This window comes from Perca fluviatilis, chromosome 10 (assembly GCF_010015445.1).
Source record: "Perca fluviatilis chromosome 10, GENO_Pfluv_1.0, whole genome shotgun sequence".
In the NCBI taxonomy this organism is placed as follows: Eukaryota; Metazoa; Chordata; class Actinopteri; order Perciformes; family Percidae; genus Perca; species Perca fluviatilis.
This window is the reverse complement of record NC_053121.1, coordinates 3820106-3841956: the sequence shown is the minus strand read 5'-3', so window position 1 is coordinate 3841956 and position 21851 is coordinate 3820106. Positions and strand designations below refer to the sequence as shown.

General features: G+C 41.2%; 1 protein-coding gene across 3 annotated transcripts; it reads right to left on the bottom strand.

Annotated features, from left to right (window-relative positions):
- Positions 1 to 63: 63 nt before the first annotated feature.
- LOC120566789 (cilia- and flagella-associated protein 100-like) lies at positions 64 to 15876 on the bottom strand. 3 transcript variants are annotated; one of them, XM_039813426.1, is made up of 16 exons: positions 15795 to 15876; positions 11403 to 11474; positions 11251 to 11313; positions 11052 to 11155; positions 8683 to 8926; positions 8537 to 8601; positions 7091 to 7254; positions 6926 to 7006; positions 6560 to 6744; positions 4994 to 5078; positions 4143 to 4185; positions 3899 to 4053; positions 2836 to 2965; positions 2528 to 2730; positions 1530 to 1623; positions 64 to 661 (listed from the first exon to the last, which is right to left on the bottom strand). In XM_039813426.1, the coding sequence occupies exons 2-16, from the start codon at positions 11440 to 11442 to the stop codon at positions 536 to 538; spliced, it is 1782 nt and encodes a 593-aa protein (XP_039669360.1). In that variant the 5' UTR covers positions 11443 to 11474; positions 15795 to 15876; the 3' UTR covers positions 64 to 535. The 3 variants fall into 3 exon arrangements, with proteins under 3 accessions (XP_039669360.1, XP_039669363.1, XP_039669364.1); XM_039813429.1 differs by lacking the exon at positions 11251 to 11313; XM_039813430.1 differs by lacking the exons at positions 8537 to 8601; positions 8683 to 8926.
- Positions 15877 to 21851: the final 5975 nt, after the last annotated feature.

Below are 21851 nucleotides of genomic sequence, written 5' to 3'. Positions count from 1 at the left end.
GTGATGACAGTGAGCACATAAACGTTCAATACCACCACCTACTGTCGCTTTCTTGTCATTTTTGATGAATTATGACTCGGTTTATGCCAGAACCTAATGTAAAGACAGTATTTTGAAAACGTGGGTCATATTTCTTGCACAGATGGAGGCCAATCTCAATATAAGTTATCAGATCATTGTGTGAATTTTCTGGAATCAATTAGACCTGTACACTATGTAGAGTCGGCAACAGAGTTGAGGCAGGAAAACATGTATCGATAATTTAATGTACATATGATCATAATAATCAAAATATCTAAAGTGCTAATATTAAACAGTTAAACAGCCAGTTTTCACTGCAATCAGGCTGCTTTATTGTACTTTACATACAGGTCCTTCTTTTACACGTGTTAACATTTTAGCTGATGTTGATTTATTGATTCTATTTGATTTTATGTGGTATGTGGTGTATGCAACCAAATATCCCATAATCATTTTCACTCCACAACTGTTGCGTTGGAGGCATGATTGCACACAACAGATTGTCTTTTGTCTTTTACTCTGTGTCCTCAGAGGTGAAGAGGTAGGCATGCAGCTCATCCTCAGCAGGGGTGTTGTCCACGTTGCTCACTCTGACTTTCTGGGCAACAGGCTTGCATCTGGGCATGAGCTTTCTCCCACTCTGAAAGAAAATGGGAAAGAGTCTAAGCCAGGGGTCGGCAACCTTTTTAATATGAAGTGCCATTTTAAAATGTTCTTGTAAATCAGTGTTCTGCGTCAGCATTTATCAAACAGGCTGTGCTCCTGTCAAAAGGTGTGAAAGAGGTCATTTGGCATGTGGATTGGAACATTTCCAAAAAAATTCCTGCACACTTATTGCTAGAGCGCCATTGGTTGAACTACCGCGTGTCAATTGTGGCACGTGTGCCTAAGGTTGTTGACCCCTGGTCTAAGCAGTGCTCATGTGGTTCTTTTGCGTGTGTTTTTTTTTTACCTATACATATATATATATATATATATATATATATACAGTATATATAATATATAATATATAAATAATGGAGCAACACATTAGGGCCACACGATATGAGGAAAATGCAACATGCGATAACGTTGTTGAATATCGCGATAACGATATTACTTGCAATAACTAAACAGATATTAAAGTGTACTTAGTTCTGCATTTCTGCTGCTTTCAGTATTCTGCTAAAATACAACAAATTGCTCGTTGAATTAAAAAAATTGTTTCTAACATTCTTTTATTGAACAAATTGAACATTGAATTGAATATAAAAGGCACCGCTCAAAAAAGAATAACGGTTAGATTTTAAAGTGCAGTTTTCTACTATTTTCTTTTAACGAACACAAAAAATCTCTGAGTGTCTTTTGCGGTGTGTTTATTGCACCAGTTGATATCACGATAACAATAAAATATATATTGGGCAGCCCTACAACACATCATTATTTTTTTACGAGCTGTAATGTATTTCAACAGATTCCACCCACATCTTACCCAGTGCCACACATTATAAATGCAGCAAATGACTTACTATTTTCTTGGAGTCAGCCAGAGATCTCTCCAAGTACCTCCTCATCCTTTCCTTCTGTTTCTCACTCTGCTCTCTCTGCTTTTCCTCACGCTGCCTGTGACATGGCGAAGAAAGACAGGGAGTTATGTTGCGATGAATGCCCTTTGCTATTTTACATCACCTTCAGAAGAGGCTTGACTTTGTTGCTTTATCAACTTTTTCTCGCAGTCAAGAGAAAGCTAGTCCACATCGACAACGTTTCATTTCCGAGATTGTTCAGGTGCCGCCGGAAATTCTGCCAGTTGTCCGTCACCTTCCGATTTCTTTGTGTTGGCATTTTAAACTCTGGTGGATTTCTGAGGACTATGGTTAACTGCTCCTCAGATCTCTGCAGGGTAAATCCAGACAGCTAGCTAGCTAACTATCTGTCCAATCTGAGTTTTCTGTTGCACGACTAACTAACAACCTTTGAACGTACACATGTTCCACCAAAACAAGTTCCTTCCCGAGGCTATTTTGCAGAGGCACTGTTGCTCCGTCCTGCGCTAAGTGCCGCCCAAGACGATTGTGATTGGTTTAAAGAAATACCAATAAACAAGAGCAAATTTTTCTCCCATCCCGGAATGCTGTGTGAATTAGCCAGACCCTCCTCCGCAGTGCTGTGGAGGAAGGTCTGGCAATGTGAGACTACTACTAGAATAACACACCCAAATCTCTACGTTCAAGTTGCATCGTGGGTAGAGTTTCCGCCAGGAGGAAGAATGTGTGAAATAGATAAAAACTCTAGCTTGGCCGTCTTGCTTTATTTGCCACCAAAACAAGTTCCTTCCCGAGGCTATTTCGACGAGGCACCGCCCAGTGATTAGCGCCGCCCGAGACGATTGTGATTGGTTTAAAGAAATGCTGATAAACCAGAGCACGGAATGCTGTGTGGAGACTAGCCAGACCCTCCTCCTTAGCGCTGTGGAGGAAGGTCTGGCAATGCGAGACTAAGAGAAAGTATATTCACCGAGACATACCTGCTCCTCCTCTCGCTGTCCTTGATCTTCTTCATCATCTCTAAGTGTTCTTCAGGGATGCTCTCGAGGCCCTGCAGCAGTAAAGACATGCGGTTCTCAATGTTGGCCAGCTTCTCCAAGGTGCTGAGGTTGGTAATCCTGTCATCCACGCAGCAGCGATGGACTTCTGCCACCTTCTCACCCAGAGCATCCAACATAACATCCTGAAGGCAAGAGGAGGGGAAAATGAAAAGGGGAAGAGATGAGGAGACTACTAATGCCACCGTACATGATTTCTGGCTGTTGTCAAACACATTCTGCTTCCTTACCTGGTCTTCTTTGTTCAATGAAACATGGAGCTGAACCTTCTGTCTGAGCTTGGTGCCTCGTGCCTTCTCAATCTCGATTCTCTGGTTCATGTCGTTAATCTGCAGGGTTAGCTGCTCTTCATCCTTTTCACTTCAGACAGAAAGGATTGAGCATTCGATTGATGTGGTAAAGTGGAGGGGATAAGGGAGTAAACGGTGTACAGGAAAAAAAGGATTATAATAGGTCTGAAATTCCAAGTAAAAAAGTGAGACATCTGCAGATTTCAGGAGAGCAAATGAGTCTCCTCATTTTAAAGCGCCCATATTATGCTCATTTTCATGTTCATAACTGTATTTTAAGGTTGTACCAGAATAGGTTTACATGGTTTAATTTTCAAAAAACGCCATATTTTTGTTGTACTGCACAGCTCTCTCTCACTGCTGCAGATCCTCTTTTCACCTGGTTTCTGTTTTAGCTACAGAGTGAGACCTCTTTTCATCTTCTTCTTCTGTACTATCTTTGATTGCACTCGCACATGCTCAGTAGCTCAGATGTAGATCATGTCAGCTAGCTAACTCTAGAGACAGTAAAAGAAAGCCTGTTTCTCCAACTTTGGTCAGTTACAAGGCAGGATTAGCTGGGAGACTTCTAAATGAGGGCGCACATGTAAGTAGTTCTTTTGTAGATTATGGTGAACTTGTGTGTGTTGAGGCAGGTGCTTTGCTATTGAGAACGACGTAGCATGCTAGCGTTAGCATTAGCGTTAGCATGCTAATGCTAACGGTTAGCATGCTAACGAGCTAACGGTTGTGGTTAGCCAGCTCATTTCGGACTGTGACGTCACAGTCCGAGGCCGATTTTGAACAGCTCACTAGGAGACTGAAGGCAGGACACATTCAGAAACTGTATCTCACTCAAAACAGCATGGATGGATTTTTTTCAAAGTTTGTATGTGTGTGGAAGCACCAGAGACACAAAAGAACACCCCAAATCCCAGAAAAAGTGATTTTTTCATAATATGGGCACTTTAAAGCAACGCAATAGACAAAATTCATTCACAGAGCCTTGAGCCAGGACGCTTACATCTTCTTCCTGGTTGCCTCTGTGGACTGCCTGAGCTCTTCCAGCGTCTCTTCAACCCTTGTAGTGTTCTGAATCAGGGACAAGTTCTGCTCTGTAAGCTCTGTCACCAGATCCAGAAGCTGCTGAGGCTCGGTGAAGTACAGCTCTGGCTCATGCTGCAGCAGTGACAAACAAGGTGGGCAAGATAAGTAGGCTATACCCAAGATTAAGAGAGACGTTAAGTCAGAAAAATATATTGACTGACCTCATATTCTGAGCCGTCACTATCCAGTTTAGAAGTTGTGACCCTGGAAGGAAAAAAGAAAGAGTTTGGGGTCAGGAGAATGTTTTTAGCAGCAGCTTGTACATTTAAAATGAATTTACGGCAAGGTTTTAAGTTCAAAATGACACCGACATGCTGTTTGCTACAACAGAGGGATTATGAATTGTGAAAGTATGTGTAAATGATCATAATGTATCCACACAAAAAATATACACTTTATATGTCTTTGAAAGGAAAAAAGCCATATTATACTAATTTTCAGGTTCATACTTGTATTTTGGGTTTCTACTAGAACATGTTTACATGCTATAATGTTAAAAAATACACATTCTTTTTCTTATACTGTCTGTCTGAATATAACTGTATTCACCCTCTGTCTCAAATGCTCCATTTTAGCTTCAGTCTCTTTAAGTCCCCCTCCCAAAAAAAGCCAGTCCCCTCTCATTGGTCAACGTTTCTGGGTCTTCTGCATTTGCAGTCACTGAGTCTTTGCACCATCATTGCAGCTGGGGAATGACTGTAACAGCACTGTACGGAAGTCCTGACGGCTCGTTTAAAGGCAGTTTCTGAGTAAAGGCTGTGTGCATTTCTCTGTGGAGTGAGTGTTTTGATACTTTCACAGTGTTTATATAACACCTTGATCTACTTTATTATCAAAAGAATAAATGGAAATTTCACTTTTTACAATATGGGACCTATAATGGAAGTCATGGCCCACCTTATTCAGCACCACATCAGTGTGTATGAATGCAAAAGATAACTACTGGATGTGCAGCAAAACAGCCCTCAGTGTTGTGATGGAGGTGTGTGTGTGTGTGTTTGTGTTTCCTCACAGTGTGTCGCTGTGGGCTGAGGACAGCCTGGTCTCTCTGATGGAAGGCAGCTCTCCACCTTGACTGGAAACCCTTTCCTTCAAACCTGTGTGCATGTTATCATTCCAATCACACTACAAGCACTATCCATACTCAGTGTAACAAAGCACTCCTTAGACCACGTTTGAATTAGATTTAAAAACAACAATATCAGGATATTAAAGGGATAGTTTTTTAAGTGGGGTTGTAATGGGGTAGGTACTAATCCATAGTCAGTGTATCTACAGTAGATGGCGGTCGACACGCCCCCAGTTTGGAGAAGCAGACAGGAGGACAGAAACAGAAGTTAAGCAATGTACTGCTGAGGACGGGGGCAGTATGGGCAGCTGGTAAATGTATTTTGGCCAACTAAACAAGTACACAAACAAATCATTATCAGTTTAAGTGTACGTTTTATTTAGAATATTTTCAAAGCTTTACCTTGCCGTCAAACAGTACTGTTCGATACTCTTGTCAAAGTCACCAGACTCCATTGAAAAGAAAATAATTTTTACCTTTCAGAAAATGGGATTTGCTTGTTAACTGCTGGCTAACCCTAGCCTAGAAATCTAGACGCACCCTATCGGCACCAAATTTAATTTGCAGCGAGAGGGTCTAGCAACTCTCCAGCGGCTTGTGAGCTGGAAAAGCCAAACTCTAGCCGGGCCAATCAGATCGTGTATAGAGTCGGTGGGCGGGCTTAACATAATGACGGCAGAGTTGCGACGGTTCCGTGTGAATTCCCTGCTACTTGAAAACAAAGAAGATGGCTGCTGCTGCTGGGAACAGCGGTCTTCTGGAAGACTTGGAGTTCAGCTTTTCTTTGAGAAAAGAACAAAGAACGGCACTGAAGTCATTCTTAAAAAAGGAAGATGGGTTCGGAGTTTTGCCGACCGGATACGGCAAAAGTTTAATCTATCAACTAGCGTTGCTCTGGTTGGTTGTAGCGCTATCCTATTGCGTGCAGAGGGAATTTGAAAGACAACCGTTTATCCCGCCCCTCGGATTGAGCCCTGCCAATGGTGAGTTCCCAGACCCAACATCTCGATGTGGGTCTGGCTTGTCAGGCTAGGCTAACCCTTTTAAAACACCAAATAACACAATAACAGAAACAAACTAACCGATCGAGGCAGCGGTAGACCAGCAACTCCCGTGTTCTGCGAGGTAAAATGACTGTTTTTGTCAAAGGAGTCTGGTGGCTTAGACGAGAGCTTAGACCGGCTTCAGTTCCCCCACATGTAAACTTTAATGGGGCTGTCTGACTGCAAGGTAAAGTGGTGGAAGTATTCTAAACATAGCCTAAACTTAAACTGATATTGTTTTTTCATAGGTGGTTAAAATACGTTTAGCTGCTGCCCCCCTCCACGGCAGTACATCCTGTCTGATCCTCCAAACTGGAGGTGTGACGACCGCCATCTACTGCAGGTAATACACTATGGATAAGTACCTTATGCAACCCCACTTATAAAATCCCAAAGTATCCCTTTAACCCGTTTACCCTGGTCCTCATAATCTATTTTATGTTGATTCACTTGGATTTGCACTTGCCGTTCCTAATAGCTGAGTCCTCGGTCTCCCTGTTCTGTTCGTCCGAAACGTCTCCATCAGTGAGGACATTAGCTTTGAAAGCCTTGGTCTTCTGGGCCTGCTGCCACTCTGGAGGAGACAACTCAAACAGAAGCTCCTCGTATCTTTTGTAGTCGATCAGGATTTCTTCAAACTTGCCGAGTTCACTATGAAAAAACAAACATTTGATATTAATGGAATTCCACATGACATAACTGTCCCGCCCAATTTATTCCCCCATATTTATAGTTACCCTCAGTGTACATTTTGGGTTAACACTGCTATGCACTTAAACATGGGTAATGTGCACACTCATATGTTCATTTTACAAAATTATCAGACTGCTACCTTTTCACAGTCCCTATTTCAGCAGTCAGTCTCTTGATCTGAGCGTTCTTGTCCTGTTTGGACTTGGCCTCGCGTTCAAAACTGACAACAGAGACAGGAAAACCGTTTGCAATGTGACTCTTTAAACAACACTCAGCCAACAGGTCATATCATGATGCTTCTTACAATGTTCTGGCCTCCACGGACTTCTTCTCGTTCTCCCTGAGGAACTCTTCGAAGCTGAGGTTGTCTCTCTCAATGATCTTTTCGAGCTGTCTCAGCTGTCCCTCCTCTTTTGCAATGGCTTTGTCCATCCTCAAAATCTCGGACCTCTTCGTCATCAGAGATAACTGAGGAAGGGAGAGAGGGGCAAATAAAGCAAGACCTCCTTCCTCCACAGTGCTGCGGAGGAGGGTCTGGCTAATTCACACAGCATTACGAGATGGGAGAAAAACTTGCTCTTGTTTATTGGCATTTCTTTGAACCAATCACAATCGTCTTGGGCAACACTTAGCGCTGGACGCAGAAACAGTGCCTCTGCAAAATAGCCTCGGGAAGGAACATCTTTTGGTGGAACGTGCACGTTCAAAGGTTGTGTTAGTCGTGCAACAGAAAACTCAGATTGGACAGATAGTCTAGCTAGCTGTCTGGATTTACCCTGCAGAGATCTGAGGAGCAGTTGAAGCTATAGTGCATAGTTTCTGTCTCCCCCATAAGGAATTCTAAGTAATGACAACAAAACTGTTGGTCCGTCCACATGATACAAACCTTCCATGATTGCACTTCACCCCCCCCCCTTTCCTCCATACAGTTGCTAGTAGCCAAGAAGGACACGGAGGATTAAAAAAACATGATGGACTCTTCAAAAGAAGTAATTATCTTCACTTGAGTTTCTGGGCGTGAAAGTCACCGGACGCCACAATCTTCTGAACATAGTCCTACTGAGAAATACAGAGAGAGTTGTGTGGAGCTGATAGTCTTAATTAGCTTTGTAGCAACTCATTTGGCAATGGCTTCAATGTAACAGACGTTCATTAATATCAAAAAGTTAAGCACTAGAGCTTTAACCATAGTCCTCATAAATAGGCCCAAGTTTAGAATGCCAACACAAAGAAAGCGGAAGGTAACGGACATCTGGCCGAAATAAGGGACATCCGGCAGAATTTCTGGCAGCACCGGAGCAATCCGTGTTAATAAAAGAAACATCGTTGATATAGACTATACTAGTAGTGGCTTATATAGCCTTGATACCATTAAGCAGAGAAGAGGAGTGAGCTACAGATGTCTGGTAAGTTAACTTCTTTCTATTCCTTTGCAATTGATCTGACTTCACACAGCAACAGAATGTTGTATACACATTTTCAGATATGCAGTAGTAATCCACAAGACCTGTAAACAGACTTTGATGTGAAAAACCGGTGGAGTTCCCCTTTTTGTTTCACATAAACAAACACAGAGTTTTCTTTTTCCTAAATAGATGATGGATGTGGTCCGAGGTGACTGAGAGCATCAGACATCTTTACAAAAAGCAAACATTCAAAAAGCATCAGTCACAGCAACCTTAGAAAGTGAATCCAGATGAGATGTGGCTCCTCCTTTATTAAGATCTTAGCAACTCTTGAAATCATTTACCTCCAACACTGCCTTCTGCCGTTCCATGGAGATGAAGTCATGTTTGCTGTCTTTTGTAAAGTTTTCTAGAGACAGAAGACAGACGACTGTTAACATTCATGTTAGCAAGTTCGCCATGGGGTGCACTCTGCTCTCTCTCCACTCACCTCGTTTCATCATGGCCATCTTCAGCTCATGTCTGCCAGGTGTTTGTTTGGGGACAACTGTCCTACTCTTGATTTCTTTCAGATTATTCGTCTTCTCCCTTTCTTGTACTTCTTCCTCCTCCTCCTCCTCCTCCTCCTCTTCCTCCTCCACTTGTTCTTGCAGCTCTTTCCTCAGCTTGGCCATCATTCGAGCAGCGTGGGTCGTCTTCTCATCGATTGGCAAAGCAAGGAATTTACGCATCTCCTGTGCATAAAGAACAGCAGCAGCACTTTAACATGGCGATCGGTTTTTGTGTGTGCAATAATCAGCTGTGTTTGAGACTGTTCCCTATCACGGAAATAGTGCACTATATAGTGTGTTCGCCAGGTTGAAGTGGTGTTCGAATTCTCTATATAGTCCACTATAAAATACCCACAATGCACAGCAATTCTTTTTTTGAAAAATCTTTTTTTTGGCTTTTCCGCCTTTAATTTTTGTCAGGACAGCTAGGTGAGAAAGGGGAGAGAGAGGGGGAAGACATGCAGGAAATCACAGGTTGGATTCTAACCCTGGACCTCTGCGTCGAGGCATAAACCTCTCAGTACATGTGCGTCTGCTCTTCCCACGATCCAACCCGGCCACGATGCACAGCTAATTTGAGTGTACATACGATGTACCCTACATTTTGCTCCTGTATAACCACAATGCAACGCGGTCATGTTTCGAGGAGAAGAAGGACTAGTAATATAATAGACAGTAAAATAAATGGACAAAGTGACGCCATAGATTTCCATGGAGACCATTGAAGGATATTAGAAGCACTTTTCAGGTGATGGCTGAGCATTACTGAGCACCCTCCAACTGAGAGAGAAGACGTAGATGTGACGTGAGCAACTTGTCTGAAAGTTGGAAGTCTTCTGGTAGCTGTGCCAAGAGAAATCATGGAAGGTTTGTATCATGTGGACGGACCAACAGTTTTGTTGTCATTACTTAGAATTCCTTATGGGGGAGACAGAAACTATGCACTATAGCTTCAACTGGTCCTCAGATCTCTGCAGGGTAAATCCAGACAGCTAGCTAGACTATCTGTCCAATCTGAGTTTTCTGTTGCACGACTAACACAACCTTTGAACGTGCATGTTCCACCAAAAGATGTTCCTTCCCGAGGCTATTTTGCAGAGGTAGGTAGGAGTGTAGGTATATGTAAGGAGATAACATGGGCACAGGCTGATTATTGCTAACTAAAATGCTAGTTAACATTAGTAATTAAACTTAAACAGCTAATGTGAGTTGAAACTGCCTGCGAGTTTCTCCTGTACTGTACGGTAATTCCTCTACTATGTGACACAATCGTTAGCCTATTTTTATAAAAAGCGTCTGCTACAGAGCCATAACGTGAGGTACAAGGTAATGGAGCCTTTTATACATTGTCGTGTTTCTTTAGAAATAAACAATGGACAAATAGAGTCTTTAAACGCTTCAGATGTAAAGTTATTTGCTGTCAAAGTGGCGCCAAAATGAATGGCAGTCAATGGGATGCTAACGGAACCTGATGGCTTATTAGCATCAAAATGGCGCCATGGGAGGTACGCTTTGTGGAGGCTGGCTTACCCCCTTGAGAAGGACCCGCGAAAACTGAAAAGGAAAAATGAACCAGGCTTTCAGTTATAAACATTGGAAATGTAGCATGAAACATATAAACAACCTTTTACTATCCTCCTGGGTGCTCGGTTTGTTTCAGTGACGTATTAGAAGTATTTTTGTTTCGGTTTGTTTACATGATGCTGGGTGCGCCCGCTTCCGTCACACAAATAACCGTCGCACATACCGGGCGCATCTACTGACGCAACAATGTTTATCAGATTTCAGTGTAGTGTCCGAAATCTTGTTTGGTCGTTCCCTATATAGTTCACTATTTAAAAAACACTATATAGGGAAGAGTGAGTGAGTGAATGAAGGAACGGTTCAGAACACAGCTACTGTGTCACACAAGTATCATGCAGTGCATGTAAAAGAACGTCTTCATAAGCAAGCCAGCCTAACCCCTGAAATGCTGTTTTTATCTTAAACACATGTGTACATTCTTTCTTTTCTTTTTATCAGAATTTTATGTGGATAAGGCAACTTATCTATTATGATGTGTTGTACAACGGGCAGTGTGCAATTTTGTTGGCTAGTGGCAGTCTCTGTATGTAACGAGCATTGTCCATGCAGAGTGATGCAGCAGTCTTTGTCTGTGTACTATATGTATTCATGAACTATGTTGTGTTGAATTCTTTAAACAGCAGATATTGTTTGTTTGGCAAAGACAAATTTCCTTTGGGATAATAAAATCTATCTTATCTCATCTCTTATATTTATACAGTTGTATTCAAACACACACACCAACCTCTTTTCGGTCCCGGCTTTCATTTAGACTCTGTAGGAAAATGCTGTGACTATCTGGCAATTTGAATGGGCTCTGTCGAGTCTTCCTCCTCCTCTTCTTCATATCTGCACACAATACAATGCAGAAAATAAAAAAAATATAAAAAACATTCTCATTGTTTCCGCTTCCTATTTCACAGATCTGTCATTGCCCACTGTACCTGATTTACGTGATTTGGCAGCACCATCAGTCTCTGAAACAACAATGCTGCCTGAAGAAATCTCTGGTCGTTTTGTTGGAAACATGATCAATCACTGAGCGTATTTACAACGTGTCTTATGTGTGACACATGGCATTATAACAAATATTTACTGGGATGTGGTGAAGACAGCTCTGAGGTTACTTCTGGCATCTGGCACCGCCCAGGCTCAGCGTTTCATTTGGCTGCAGGTTACAGAAAACAAATCATATGAAAGCCTTTTGGTGGATGACAAACAGCATCAACCACAAATTGTCGATTTTAAAACTATTTAAGTCAGGGGTGTAAAACATACGGCCCGTGGGCCAGAACCGACCCGCCAAAGGGTCCAATCAGGCCCATTGGATGACTTTTGCAAAGTGTGAAAATTGCAGAGAAGTAATTCATTCTAATTCCAAATGTACCACTTTAATCTCAGAGAATATCCAAGTTCTTTTTTCCGTAAATTTACGATTTTAATCTTAAAGTGCTCATATTATGCTCATTTTCAGGTTCATAATTGTATTTAGAGGTTATATCAGAATAGGTTTACATGGTTTAAAGCGCCCATATTCTGCTCATTTTCAGGTTCATAACTGTATTTTAAGGTTGTACCAGAATAGGATTACATGGTTTAAAGCGCCCATATTATGCTCATTTTCAGGTTGATAATTGTATTTAGAGGTTGTACCAGAATAGGTTTACATGGTTTAATTTTCAAAAAACACCATATTTTTGTTGCACTGCACAGCTCTCTCTCACTGCTGCAGATCCTATTTTCACCTGGTTTCTGTTTTAGCTACAGAGTGAGACCTCTTTTCATCTTCTTCTTCTGTACTATCTTTGATTGCACTCGCACATGCTCAGTAGTTCAGATGTAGATCATGTCAGCTAGCTAACTCTAGAGACAGTAAAAGAAAGCCTGTTTCTCCAACTTTGGTCAGTTACAAGGCAGGATTAGCTGGGAGACTTCTAAATGAGGGCGCACATGTAAGTAGTTCTTTTGTAGATTATGGTGAACTTGTGTGTGTTGTAGCAGTGCTTTGCTATTGAGAACGACGTAGCATGCTAACGGTTAGCATGCTAACGAGCTAACGGTTGTGGTTAGCCATTCATTTCGGACTGTGACGTCACAGTCCGAGCCGATTTTGAACAGCTCACTAGGAAACTGAAGGCAGCACACATTCAGAAACTGTATCTCACTCAAAACAGCATGGATGGTTTGTATGTGTGTGGAAGCACCAGAGACACAAAAGAACACCCCAAATCCCAGAAAAAGTGATTTTTTCATAATATGGGCACTTTAAATAAAAAAAATATATATTTTTGTTGTACTGCACATTGCTGCAGCTCTTCTTTTCACACTGTGTGTTGAGCTCTCTGTTTTAGCTACAGAGTGAGACATCTCACTTCTGTTCCATCTTTGTTGGGAGTCATACATGCGCAGTAGCTAGGTAAGGACTACTAGCCAGTCAGAAGCAAAGTATGAGAGCGTGCCCTATCAGTACCTACGTAAGGACTACTAGCCAGTCAGAAGCAGAGTATGAGGGTGTGCCATGCTAGCAGCTAGGCGAGCATTACAACATGTGTTACAAAGTGACCACGTTTGTCTCTGAAGTAAAGGCTGGACTACAACAGAGCTGTTTGGAGCAGTTTGTGAACAGTGTTTTCTGTTGGAGATGGTAAGTCCCTTTGGGGTGGACTTTGGGCTTTTTCACTTTGTAAACCTATAAAGTGCACAAAAAATATAACACAATAACGTTAAGGGGAAAAGCCAAAAAGCATGATATGAGTTTTTTCTCGGAATAGTACCCCTCTCTCCCGTAACTTTATTTTTTCCCTACAACGGCCTTAGAATGCTGTCGTAGCAGAAGCTACTTGCGTTTGCCAACATCAAGCTGAGAAGAAACTCTGTGACGGATAAATCTTTCTGGAATGGTGTACTGGTCTGGCCCACTTGAGATCAAATTAGGGGGATGTGGCTCATGAACTAAAATGAGTTTGACACCCCTGATTAAAGTCATTCAATGCATCTGGGTCCAGCTACATTTCGAAACCTTTAACCCCTTGTGACAAAGATTGCAGCCTGGCGTCCTTCGGCAGTGGGACCCTGGCTGTTCCCACCTATAGCTGTGACTAAGGCCGGCTACACACTGGCTGTGCGCCGTGAGCGTGTGAGCTGCGTGGCGTGTCCGTTTTTATTTCGGCTCCCATGTTAACAGCTTAGAGCTTGCACACTGCCTGCGTGACACTCAAGTCTCAGGCCCGGCTCGAGCCGTGCCGAAAACGCGTGCCTGCTAAAAAAATAGACAGTATATAATGGACCAACAGACCCTGTTGCTCTGGACGGAGACCAGTGAAGGATATTAGAAGTACTTTTCCGGTGATGGCCAGCTTTACCGCGCAGCCTCCAACTGAGAGAGACGACGTAAATGTGACGTGAGCAACGTGTCTGAAAGTTGGAAGTCTTCTGGTAGCTGTGCCAAGAGTAATCTCAATCATTCCCAATCTTACAGAGACGGAGAGTGTAGGTATATGTAAGGAGATAACATGGGCACAGGCTAATTACTGATCACTAGCATGCTAGTTAACATTAGTAATTAAACCTAAACAGCTCTTGTAAGTCGAAACTGCCTGCGAGTTTCTCCTGTACTATACGGTAATTCCTCTACTATGTGACACAATCGTTAGCCTATTTTTACAAAAGCGTCTGCTACGGAGCCATAACGTGAGGTACAAAGTAATGGAGCCTTTTATACATTGTCGTGTTTCTTTAGAAATAAACAATGGACAAATAGAGTCTTTAAACGCTTCAGATGTAAAGTTATTCGCGGTCAAGTGACGTCAAAATGAATGCTAGTCAGTGGAATGCTAACGGGAGGTGATACCTTTGTAGCATCAAAATGGCGCCATAGGAGGTTCGAGTTCTGAAGCGAAGCTTACCCCCTTGGCTAGAAATAGGACTGAAGCCTATTTTTTATGTGACACGCAAGCATGTTGGAAGCATTTCCAGGTAAAATAGAATACGAAAAGATGTTTATGTGTCATTTTGACATGAATACATGACATTTTGATGTTTGAAAGTCTCTAGGTTTTGACATAAATGCAGATATAAATGTAATAAAAAAAAAAAATCAAATATTGCACCTGTCAATACAGAACGAAATATTCTGTAGCCTATTTTGCCGTCAATACTGCCGACGTTGTCTTTGCTGTAATCGAATCAGTGTATATTTATGTTTAACATGAAGTATACTACGGTTGAGTGCAGTGCATACATGTGTACAGACAAGGCTAGCAGCAGCAGCGCCGCGTCAGACACGTTTCTGGTGTGCAAAGACATCGAAAAATCCACCACGCAGCTGACACGCAACAGAAACGCCACGCTCACGCCACGCAGCCAACCTGTAGCCGGCGTAAAGATGACCGACTCTCTGACGTCAAGGCTCCTGAGCTTTGTAACTTCTGCCTGCTTATCATTATCAACTTCAAGAGACATCTCTACACAGATAATGCTATATTTTTTACAACCTCCAAACTGTCAGTTTTCATGTTTAAAATGTATTTTATTATTAAAGACTTTTGCACACCCACACAGGTATTTTCACTTGCTGATTAGACTTGTGTTGGGTGAAGCGACGTGTTGTCATCAAATGTACTGATTAGAATCATAACGTTTGTCAGAAGAGGTCCAGTCAGGCAAAAGTGAAAACACCTGCGGCTTGGACCGTTGGTGTGTAGAGCTTTTAATTTATGAAACTATCTTAATGATCTTATTCTATTTTATGTTTGGACCCTCAAAACTATCTTGTAGAGGGACACAATGTGAAAGCCATAAACCTGGGGACCAGTAGTATTCCAGCATGTGATAACTGATTTTTAGGCAAAGTATTAGACAGTATCACTGGAATGACATCGCTAGGCAACAGGTTGGGTCCATGTTTACTTCCTCTCAGCTGATGTCGTTTACATAGACTGCAACCAATGAAACTATACAACTTTTAAACTGTGCAATGGTCTATAATGAAGCTGCCATGCCTAATTCGCTGTGTATGGTGTTGGTACTTGAAGGCAACATATGAGAGAGAGAGAGAGAGAGAGAGAGGAGGTTGACAAGAAGAACCTACTTAGCAATTTTTGGACCCAATTAGCTAGCTAGCTAATACGGCCATTTGAATCTTTGTTTACAAAAGATAACTAGCTAACCCTGGTTATAAGATGTAGCATCAGTTTAGAAAAAAAAACAGTTTTACTAGTCTCTTTAAGCTCCTTTAAATATATAAAAGTAACTAGCTAACTTTAGCTACTCGGCTACTCCACAGAGCATATAGCTAGTTAGCTAGGTCTGGCAACGCGAGACTATGTTGGAAGTAACGTTTAAGTTCACGCTCGACTGTTAACTTGCTTCATGATAAACAAACTGGGTCTATAGCTGCTGTACAGGTTAGCATTAAGCATAGATATAAACACTATGATCATTAAGGTAACTGTTATACACACTTCTTTTAATAATTAATTCAACCTACCGCCAATGCTGTCAGCACACAACTTCGCTCTTCAGGCTGGGCTGTTTCGTTTGTCTACTGTTGTCTTGGTAACTGTTGCCTTCACGGTCTCCTAGTAATGCTCTGTTTTAATTTGGCATTCATAGCTTGTATGCATTGTACCCGATTTTACCCTATCATACATCCATGTTTGTACCCTAAAAATGTCTGCAGAATTGTGTGCATAGTTCGTTATTATTATTAGACACCCAGTTCGTACTACTGCAAATAAATATACATGTTGCAATACTTTCATCAGTGAGCCTTAGGTCAATTACCATTGTGTTATGTTACCTCCTTTAGTGATAGATAGTACCAACAAAATAGACATTTATTTAAATTAAAATCTCTATATATTTTTATAACATTGATGGAAATTTTAACCATTGTAAAGACTTCCATTGATTATTTAGTGACTATATTAAACAATACATCAAACAAGATTAACAGAAGGCTTATAAAATAATATTTGACTTTACTTTTGTTATGTTACTTTGGTTTGATGGCTGCACAACTAACATTTGACAATTGTTTTTCATTTCATGTTCATTTGAATAGGAACAGATGCTAGACATAGACATTTGTGCAACAAATCTCCCAATGTACAGCATCACAACATTTATAGCTATTGCTAGTTTCCAATGCCTGTCCATAGAAGGACTTTTAAAGGGTCATAAAAACAAAAATTAGACATTGCCACATTAAAATACATAAAGCACATAAACAAGCAAGACACATCTAGCTGTACTTAAGAACCAACCCCTCCCCCACACCGTCCCACCACACCCAATGCCAGCCCACCCCTTTATGTGACTGCAGGTCAGAGTTCCATGAAGGGCTCATCATCAGCCTGATCATCACTTAGCCTCTGAAGACCGGTCATATTAATTCTCCACTAGATGGCATAGAAAGATCATGCAATTTGTCTAATGTGGAACTCAATATTTCTTGTGTTGGGTTGCCTTCTTAAGAAAAGAAACACAGATTTCAGAACTATAATAAGAGATCCTGTTAAAAGACACTTAGACATATTTGTATTTGAATAGTGCATCTATGTGAGTGATAATTTCTTCCTAAGTTAAGTTGACTTGGCTGCCAACACTTCTTTTAGGTCATGGTGTGTACCAGTGAATATTCTTAGAACCTAATACTGTACACTCCCTCCCACGCATCCACACATGACCCTGCACATCTCAGCTCAACAAAGCAGCCCACGCACTACACTTGCTTGTAGGAAATCCCAGTGTCAGATTGTCAGGTTAAAGTAATGGAAACACATGAGGGAGTGTTGACTCTCGCAGCAGAAAAGGGCACGTTGTGTTAGGAAAGAGGAATGGTGTTGTATTCACATTTGAAGGAACAGTTTGATGCTTGTCAGGGAGTGGAAAGGAAACATAAAAAGCAAGCACTGTAAGTGCTTTACATTTCCAATTTCCCATAGCCTACATTTTTCTTTGTCCCATCTTCACAAAATTTGTGGCCCAACTGTTTTCAAGTTTAATTAAAATATTGTTCCTAAAGCCAGTCCTTTAGTACAATTTGCCAGAAAGTTGTTCTGCATACAGTATCAGTGTCTTACAATGTAGATAAGCTGGTAAGCAGCTGGTTTTCTTGCAGCGTTGCATGGGTTGTTTGAGCATTACAGATTGCCTCCGCCTCCTCTGCTTTGTAGCCCAAAGTCAGTGGATATCTGGAATTATATAAGAGGTGAAAATTCAAATGCCTTCTATGGATAATGACATTGACAGCTTTTCTTTAAACATAATTAACACTGCCACCTTCAGTGTGCACAAAATAGGGGAAAATCTGCACATCCATAAATGAATATACACAAGGGATGGGTATTGTTAAAAAATATTCGATACCGGTACTGATACCAATGCCGTGACTTTGATACCGGTTCCTAAATGATACTTTTTCGATACCAATTTTATAAAATAAAAATAAATTACAAAATTACACATTATGGCACTAATTAATTCATTTATTTTCCAGCTCCTATTACGTGAGCCATCTCTGTGTAATGTAGAGTTTTTCCTGCGTGTCTCTACGACATATTTAATTCGTTACCCAGCCCTAATATACACAGAAAAAAACTCAACATATTTATTTGGAGTCTTCTAATACAGTAATACATGTGAGATGAACTGATTATTAAAAAGTATTCACTCCCTCATGTCTTGCAGTGAGTTTAAGTGGCCGAGTGAAAAAACAGCATTGACCTCCTGTCATGAAACAAACATCAGAGCAAAGTTGGAGCTGCCACACTTTGGCCTGGTACCAAAGAACTGCAGCTCAGAGTCGGAGGCCTCTGCATTTGTGTCACCGCTTTTCCTCAGCTGGATAATACTTCACTTTCTGACTATTACATGTACTGTATATTTGTCAAGCAGCCTATTTAAAATAATAATCATGCCAGTTATACCGTAAATATGAAATTAATATTGGAGGGCCGTGATTTGGCTAAGCCTCAAAATGTAATGAATATGCTCAATTGATTATATTTGGTATTGTGATCTTCCTTTCCTGTACTCAAAGACAATCTGTTTAATTGAATGAATTATTGCACTCTCAATTGGGAATTTGGAAAGACATTTTCTAAATATAGGACACTCAGAAGCATGTCTAATGCCACTTTACACTGAATAATTATTTACTGGGAACTATGAGTGAATCTTCAGCTTGACATAAAGCACAGGAATTGAGACATTATTCAAATCCTCCAAATGTCTGTCGATCAGCAGAGCCAGCTCAGTTCATACTTGTGTTTCATGCAAAGAAGGTCCTTCGAAAAGATCTAAGCGTATTAACATTTTTATTTCCCTGTATAAATATATTTGATGAGGAGTCTTCAAAGAGGACATAGTCTAAATTTAAATCAATATGAACCAAATTTAGTTTTATACACATGCTCAATGCACTAAGCCTGGAAGGGAAATTAAACTGAAATCTTGCCAAGACAACAGTTTTTCTAGAATCAGGCCATTGTGCAGCATTTGAAATCAGACCACCTTGTTACTTTTACAGATAGTTACTAGTTACTTTGCAAATTAATGCTGCGTTCCAGACACAATTTTTAGCCTGTAAGTTACGACTTCAAGTCAAGACTGACGACTTGGTAGCGTTCCAGGCAAAGTCATGCATGTCATCATCCAGATAAACTGTGATTGAGTGAAAGTCGGTTTAGTTCCGTTTATGTACAGCAGATTTGTGCGTCTGATGTTAAAAATAATGACATTTGGCACGCCGTCAAAGCTGGCTAGCTAGACATTGTGCTGTTGGCAGGGTTCAGGTTAGGCTAGCTAAAGTTAAAGTTAGCTAGCGACTACCTAACGTTGACGTTAGCTAGCGCTAGCTGATACTAGCGATTTCTAGTCAGCGACATATTTTGGGCTTCATTTAATAAACGTAACCTGTAGTAGTACACAATCGTATGTGTATTGTTTTGATTACAATGTGTGGAATTACTTTACGTTGCCTATTTCTGTCTATTTATTTTTATTTCTCACCGTTAATCACTGCCGTCTGTACAGCATCAACAGGGATCACCATTGTTGTTTATGTGTGTGTGACGTCAAAAACTTTAACTAGGAGGACAGCGATCTGGTACGAGTTCACGGGGAGTAAGTTAGGGGTTTGACTGCCATTCCAGGGCACGTTCACGGGTAGAAGGTTGTGAAAACACGCGTTACGTGATGCCTGGAACGCAGCATAAAGGCCCTGCACAGCCACACAGGTGTTTCCAATTACCCTGGCTGATTAGACCTCTAATCAGGTGTAAGTTGTTTGAAGCAATGCTGGGTTTTTATGCGGTTAATACAAATAACAGGGTGAGTTTTCCCCTCCTAGCAATTACAACAATACCAACATGAGGATGAGGGAGATACCAATCAAGCACAGCACTAATTAGGCAACATAAGTGAAAACACCTGTGTGGGTGGACTATGGGTGTGTAGGGCCTTTGAGATTTCACATACAAATTATATGATGAATTTATAAATATAATGCATTACTGTAACTATATGACTTTATTCCCAGAGTCAATAGGTATCATAAACGGCACCTTGAAAACTAACAAATGGGAGTACATGTTTTGTGTTGTTTCAACACACATTACTTTTTAACGTGTTGCAGTAAGTGATTGCTTTTTTCAGGAATTAGTGTAAGGGATTACACTTTGAAATTCAGTTATTAAATTACAGTTACCTATCCCGGTAACGCTTGATAGAAGGGTTGATATCAGTTTCAGTTCTGTACCTTCAGTGGGCAGACGGGTGGAGGACATGTTTGCTTGGTGCAGGAGCTGGTGGAGGCGGTTAGCCTCTGCCAAAAGAGAAATGCACTTCCTGGTAACAAAAAGTTGTCTTATGTACATTATATCTTCATAGTTAGCTTGCTAACGTTAGCCATGAGTAATTAGTCCTAGAATCCCATTTGTTCAGAGATGGAGGGAGAGTGAACCTGTGGCTTCACAGTGAGGATAGGACTTCTGGAGTGCTGCATGCAGTCAACACAGCTAACGCCGGCTACACACTGGCTGCATGGTGTGAGCGTAGCGTTTCTGTTGCGTCAGTTGCGTGGCGGCTGCATGGCGTTTTCTATGTCCAGAAACGTGCCTGACACTGCACTGCTGCTATCCTGTACACGTGTATGTTTCCCATTGATAAAATGCACTCAAGCAGTAGCGTACTTCATGTTAAACATAAATATATACTGATTTGATTACAGCAAAGACAACGTCGGCGGTATTGACGGCAAAATAGGCTACAGAATATTTCGTTCAAACATCAAAATGTCATTTATTAAATGTATTCGTGTCAAAATGACATACAAACATCTTTTCGTATTCTATTTTGCCTGAAAACGCTTCCAACACGCTTTTGCGTCGCGTGAAAAATAGGCGTCGGTCCTATTTCTAGCATCCACGTGTTTTCGGCGTGGTTCGAGCTACGCCTGAGACATGCGTGTCACACAGGCAGTGTGCAAGCTCTAACCTGTTAACATGGGAGCCGAAGTAAAAACGGAGACGCCACGCAGCTGACCATGCAGCCAGTGTGTAGCCGGCCTAATGCTAAGCTAGCTGTTGATTGTCAGTAAGCTGCTTGCTAAACCACAATGTCTTGTTTTCTGTTTCTGCATGTGTTAAATACAGAATATGTGACTTGTGGGTGTGGAGTCTTTGGAGTTTTTGAAAGGCTTCTTTGACCAAGCTGGGCTTGGTAACGAAAGAAATGAATCATGTAATCTAACTAATACTTTTGTTGGTGAGTACTTAGTAAAGAAGTGTACATTTTCAATGATGAGCGGGTGATTCGATATTCAAGTAACTTGAGTCATATTGCTTAGAGAAAAGTCACAGATTATCTCTTTTAACATGCTGCTAAAGACATACAAATACAATAGTACACCTTCGATGTATTTCAGTCTATCTATGAATATTGCATTTCTTGTTAGTCCTGTTAGCTGTAATGAATTTATACTTTCCTGTTTACATTATATTTGCAAATTGAGGTGGGCCACTTCTGGCTGTGGGAATGTACATCTGCATGTTTGGGGGATCCGTCCATGCCTGTCAGCTTTGATCCCAGCAGAATTAATCCTCATGTAATTAAAAACTCGTTAGCAGACGCCTGGTCTTTTCTGGAGAAAATGCTGTCTGTATTATGATACTCGAGTGACTATCTGGCAGAAAAAGGACATCTTAAAACGGAAAAGATAGAACTTGTGAAATGAAATAGAGTTCCTTATTCCATCTGGCAGTATTGTGGGCACTACTCCTCTTGAGTGGGTTAGGGGTTAAGGTTAGGGTTACAGTAGTCTGGATCGCCATACTATCGACTATGAACTATCGTTCATTTGCCGGGTGCCCCCCACTTTCTGCTTTCCTTGTGTTTACTTAAAACTCCGGTTGCATCATGGACCATTAACCAGAACCTCTGAGCAACGTTACATGCTGAAAATGGCAAGTTTTGAAGAAAATGTGGATCATGATCAGGTTTGTTTACTCTCTAACAGGGACATTTGGGGACCGATTGATTG

Bases quoted from the DNA above. Each gene is read 5' to 3' on its own strand.
- LOC120566789 (XM_039813426.1), bottom strand. From the start codon at position 11,442: ATGCCAGAAGTAACCTCAGAGCTGTCTTCACCACATCCCA. The intron at 4,054-4,142 runs GTCAGTCAATAT...TCACTGCTGCAG, and splicing joins GTGACGGCTCAGAATATGAG to CATGAGCCAGAGCTGTACTT. The intron at 2,966-3,898 runs GTAAGCGTCCTG...TTCTGTCTGAAG, and splicing joins GAGGCAACCAGGAAGAAGAT to TGAAAAGGATGAAGAGCAGC.